The 5,174-nt window shown below is 47.7% G+C and overlaps 1 protein-coding gene across 1 annotated transcript; it reads left to right on the top strand.

Moving 5' to 3' along the window:
* Window positions 1–2,357: 2,357 nt before the first annotated feature.
* Window positions 2,358–4,949, top strand: LOC119276571 (protein IQ-DOMAIN 1-like). The gene is made up of 4 exons (XM_037557673.1): window positions 2,358–2,862; window positions 2,961–3,188; window positions 3,784–3,897; window positions 4,019–4,949. Exons 1-4 carry the CDS (start codon window positions 2,566–2,568, stop codon window positions 4,670–4,672), a joined length of 1,293 nt encoding a protein of 430 aa, XP_037413570.1. The 5' UTR covers window positions 2,358–2,565; the 3' UTR covers window positions 4,673–4,949.
* The last annotated feature ends 225 nt before the right edge of the window (window positions 4,950–5,174 follow it).

A 5,174-nucleotide genomic window follows, 5' to 3' on the forward strand; every position in this document is an offset into this window, starting at 1 on the left:
AATTGCACAGAAGTATCACAATTGGGGCATTACATGCAGATTGGTACCACTTTTCGTAATTTTTACATGTCAGTACCAAGTTTGGGGCTAGCCGTTACAAAAAGGTCTAAATCACGTATAAATACGTATTGATAGTGTATCTGACTGACGGGCCTGTGGCAGATTTTTTGCAAAAAACCCCCTAACTTTGTATGTAATCACATAAATGCCCATTATTTCACGGTAAAAAAGGCTGCTGAGAGGATTTTTTTTCGTTCGCAAGTTTTTCACGGACTAGCTTGAAAGTTTCCCGCATATTGAACAAATAAAGTATAAAACGAAAAATCATGCGGCAGTAGGATTCGAACACGCGATCTGCGGTTCTGCAGCTACGCGCGCTAGCCAAGACGCCAGGGTTTCACCCACGACGGTATGCAGGCGATATATCTTTTATAACGGTTCGAAACGTTTGGCCGGCAGTTGGGCTTAGCGAGGCCTTAAACAGACGAGCTGCGCAGGGCACTTTCTTAATGGGTCAGCCCACTCGTTGTGTCATACCGAGTCGTTACTAAAATTCCACAAAAAATACGATGGATCGAGGAATCGAACTCGAGACCAGACGATCGAAAGGAACAGTTCTTTGCCAGTCGATCTATTGAGTGCAAATGTTATTTTTGGCCGCGCGAACATTTAAGAACTAAATGCAACGCTAGACAAAAGAAGTCAAAATTTAGACCGTTGTACATTTTTTAATATAATTTGAACATTTTTGTAATGTACAATGAACAAATTTTAATTACACATTAAAATTTTTGTGAAATATACTGAACAATAAATAAATACACATTGAACATTTTCTGTGATATACGCTGAACCATTTTTACATATACATTGAACATTTTTTAATGTATGTTGAACAACTTTTTGCTACACCTAGAACATTTTTGTGATATACACGGAACTATATTTATATACACATTGAACATTTTTGTGATCTATACTGTTTTTTTTAATTATGAGCACATTTTTCAAAATGTGAACAAAATTTTAAAACCATGAACAGTTTCGAAATCATGATCAAAATTTGGGATTTCAAAACATTTTCTTGAAAACAAAGTACAAAAATAAAAAAGGATAAAGGATAAAATAAAATAAACAGAAACAAAAACAGCAAAAAAAACAAGGGAAAAAGAAAAAAGAAAGAAACAGGAAAACCCGTTAAAAGAAAAAAAGAACAGAAAGAAATTTGGTTGAGGGACACTAGTGGGCCGGCCTCGATAGTGGCTTGTGCGTCTCTCGTCTATTAAGCATACCGCCTGGGTTTCACCAACACAGTCGCTGTGGCGTTGTGGTTAGCGGGCGCAGCGTTTGGACGGCAGGTCGCGGGTTCGAAACCTAGCTTGCTATATTTTTCGTTTCTGTTATTTGTTTGTTAAATTCGCCGGAAACTTTCAAACTAGTCTATGGAAAACTTACGAACCAAAAAAAACCCTCTCAGAAGCCTTTTCCCTGCGAAATAGTGGGTATTTATGTGATTACATATGAAGCTAGGGGGTTTCCTGCAAAAAACCTGCCACATAGGCACCTGATAGGCGGGACCCTTCGGTCAGATACACTGTCAATACGTATTTATACGCGATTTAGATCTTTTTGTGACGACTCGTCCCAAACTTGGTACTGACACGTAAAAATTACGAACAGTGGTACCAATCTGCATGTAATGCCTCAATTGTGGTACTTCTGTATAATCAACTCGAGGAAAGTGGACATGCATGGCAGCAATCACCGGATGTGCCATCCTCCTTCGCAGTCGTGGCGAGCGTCGGGTGTTCCCACCGGCTTCTCGTGATCGCAGGCTTCAATGCGCTTCATCATTTGGGAAGAAAAAGGCCCCTATAAAAAACTCAAAGAAAAAGGAAAAAACGTTTACCACAACAAAATTGCAACGCACGGGCCCGCACCGCACCCCCCGCCCGGGCTACGATTCCGAGTTGCGTACGCGCGCCGCGCCTCGTCGTCGCCATTCGCAAAGGCGAAAGCAACGACGAAGAGAAATGCCGCCACGAGTTCAAACTCAGGAGCCGGGCGTTCCTCCAACGGTCCGGATCCCGACACGCACCTCCGGCCAACACTGGCGCTCTGGCCCACACGGCAGCGTCCCCGCCCCGTCGTCCCTCGCCCGAGCCTTCCTTCTTTCGCGAAGCCCCAGACACGGCCGCCTGCAGAAAGCGTCCGCGTGACGGCGTCCGCCGCAAATGCCGCGCCTCTTTGTCGCGCTCCGCAGCGAGGGACCCCGCGCCAGCGTCCGAGACGGCCACGAGTGGGGCCCGTCTCCTCCGGGCCGCTTTCCCGGCTCCGGGCTCGTCCTCCATTTCAAAATTTGAACCGCCCGAACGGCTCTCCCTGCCCCGCCCTGCACAGCCTCGTAAACCGTTACCGAATTAAGCGCACGTCGCCCAACAAGTCAAATCCTCCCGTTTGGCCGTTCCGCCGCGTTTCCCCATTCACGGACTAGCGCTCGCTCCTCTCACCAGTTCCAGAGACGAACGCGAGAGAGCATTGCCTCTGAGGAGCGTGGATCGATCCATGGGCGCGTCGGGGAAGTGGATCAAGACGCTGGTCGGGCTCAAGCCGGCGGCGGACAAGGAGAGGCACGCCGGGGGGAAGGGCCGGAAGTGGAGCCGCCTGTGGCGGAGCTCGTCGGGCGGGCAGAGGGCTGCCGCGTCGGCGGCCGCCTCGGAGGTCTCCGAGACGTCCTCCGCCGCCGCCGACGCGCTCAGCTCCGTCGTCGCGGCCGTGGTGCGCGCGCCGCCCAAGGACTTCCGCGTCATCAGGCAGGAGTGGGCGGCCGTCCGCATCCAGACCGCCTTCCGCGGCTTCCTGGTAGGTCGCTCGCTCGCCTCGCGTCGCGCCCTCGCTCCGATTCCGCACGCAAAGTTTCAGCTTCTTCAGCGTCGCGTGTCTTTTGGGTACTCGTGCAGGCCAGGAGGGCGCTGAGGGCGCTCCGGGGGATCGTGCGGCTGCAGGCGCTGGTGCGCGGCCGCCGTGTGCGCAAGCAGCTGGCCGTCACGGTCAAGTGCATGCAAGCGCTCGTCAGGGTGCTAGCGCGGGCGAGGGACCGGCGCACGCGGCTCTCGGCTGACGGCCGAGACTCGCAGGATACGCTCGACGACCACAGCAGCCACGCGGATCCCGTCAAGGAAGCAGAGGTATATACTACTTTGGTTCAAGGATTAATTATGTTGCATACCACTACTTCGTTGCATTGCATGATATTTATATATGCACTATGCTTGGTCTGCTTTGTGCAAATAGATTACCATACTATCAGAAAGTAAAATTAGGTATTGTATACTTAATCAGTTGATGTGATGTGCTACTTTCTGTTTTTCTGAAACGAATGTGATGTGTTACTTTCACTAGACAGAGACTTGCTGCGGTTGCGGTAGGATTGCCCTCTTCATGATGAAAGATTGATATGACCATATGGACATTTATCTCCCTTTATTTTAAGCAATGATTTGGGATAATGTTTTCTATTGACCATGATCGTCCAAGTGAGTTATCATAGTGCGCACTGGGCAGTGACATTGTTTGGTGTGCCTTCCTTGGGAGATGCTGCCAATAATGCATCTTTGAAAGTTGTTCTTGCCATGCCAGGCTTGCCAATTTGTGTTGTTTCAGTGTATAGTCCTCCACAATCCTATTATCTTAATAATCATACGATGCTGCTGCAAACGATAAGAGAGTATTGGATGATCCTGCTGATGTCTCCATGTTTGGCTGCCACTGTTCACATTGCAGACAGGATGGTGTGATAGCCAAGGAACTGTGGATGATGTCAGATCAAAGATACACATGAGACGCGAGGGCGCAATCAAGAGAGAAAGAGCAATTGCGTATGCTCTTTCTCACCAGGTACATCCTGCTCGAATAGTCTGGGCATATAAACAAGATCTTCATCCTGTTTGACATTTTTTTTAGAGAGAAAAACAAGTTCTTCATCCTGTTTGACATGATGTCGTGTTTCTTTTTGCAGCGGAACTCAAACCACAATGGAAGACCTAGCTCTCCTGCTGTTTCTCTCAAGAATCATGGGACTAACAGGAGCAATCAGTGGAGCTATTTGGACGGGTGGATGGCAACAAAACCTTGGGAGAGTCGCCTTATGGAGCAATCACATAGCGAACAGACCAACTCACGTTGTTCAGAGAGTATTGACGAAATGAACGAGGTCAGCTCAAAGCTTTCTGAAGCAAGCTCAGTCAAGATCAGAAGAAACAATGTCACAACTAGGGTGTCAGCAAAGCCTCCTTCGGTAATCGCGGTATGCGACGAGAGTGCTCCGTCAACATCTTCAGTCACTCAGATGACCGGCAACCATTTCGCGACATCAGAAAGGAGATCTGACTGTGGCCAGGGTGGTGCACCGAGCTATATGGGCTTGACCAAATCAGCCAAGGCAAGGCTGAGTGGTTCTTCTAGCACTCACAAGCCACCACTTCAAAGACAAGGTTCTGCTGATACACACAATTACAGCAGGGGGGCATTCTCTTCAATAGATGTTCAAAGCACCGCTGGCTCCGAGGTTTCTGTTACCTCAAAGAGGTTGAACGGTTTAACTCTCAAGGGTCGAGGCACTAGAAGAAGCATGGACAAGGAGAACGATGATCAATCTAATTCCTTCTTTTAGGACGTGAACCCTACTTATTAATTGTTCCCGTATTAGCGGTTTAGTGCTAACCTGTACGTATTTTGTCAGTTCAATGCCTCATTGCTTATTCTGATATCCATATTTATGGTGTACAAATGTGAAACCAGCCAACGGTTGAACCTGCTGTTCTGTCTGCTGCATTACAAAATCTCCGGTGTTTAACTGCAGTTAGGCTGGATGGTTAGTGGTTATTGCTAGTTCGGCTGGATTGCCAGAAATGAATTGATGGTAATTGAGTACTACTACCATCCCTCAATTTTTTTTTTGAGTACTAGTCATCTGCTCCTTGCTTTGCCCTACTCACAAGATGTGGAGTGTATATCTCCTTACTGCAAACCGCAGCAATTTTGAATTGTATACATTGACCTCATTAGTACTGAGATTTGTCTGCACCATATCTCAATTCTATGCCCGACGTACTTGCCACGAATTCTTGATTGGAACTCTATTTATTTTATTTTGAAATTCGCTAACATGCAAA

Source organism: Triticum dicoccoides, chromosome 3B (assembly GCF_002162155.2).
Source record: "Triticum dicoccoides isolate Atlit2015 ecotype Zavitan chromosome 3B, WEW_v2.0, whole genome shotgun sequence".
Classification (NCBI taxonomy): domain Eukaryota; kingdom Viridiplantae; phylum Streptophyta; class Magnoliopsida; order Poales; family Poaceae; genus Triticum; species Triticum dicoccoides.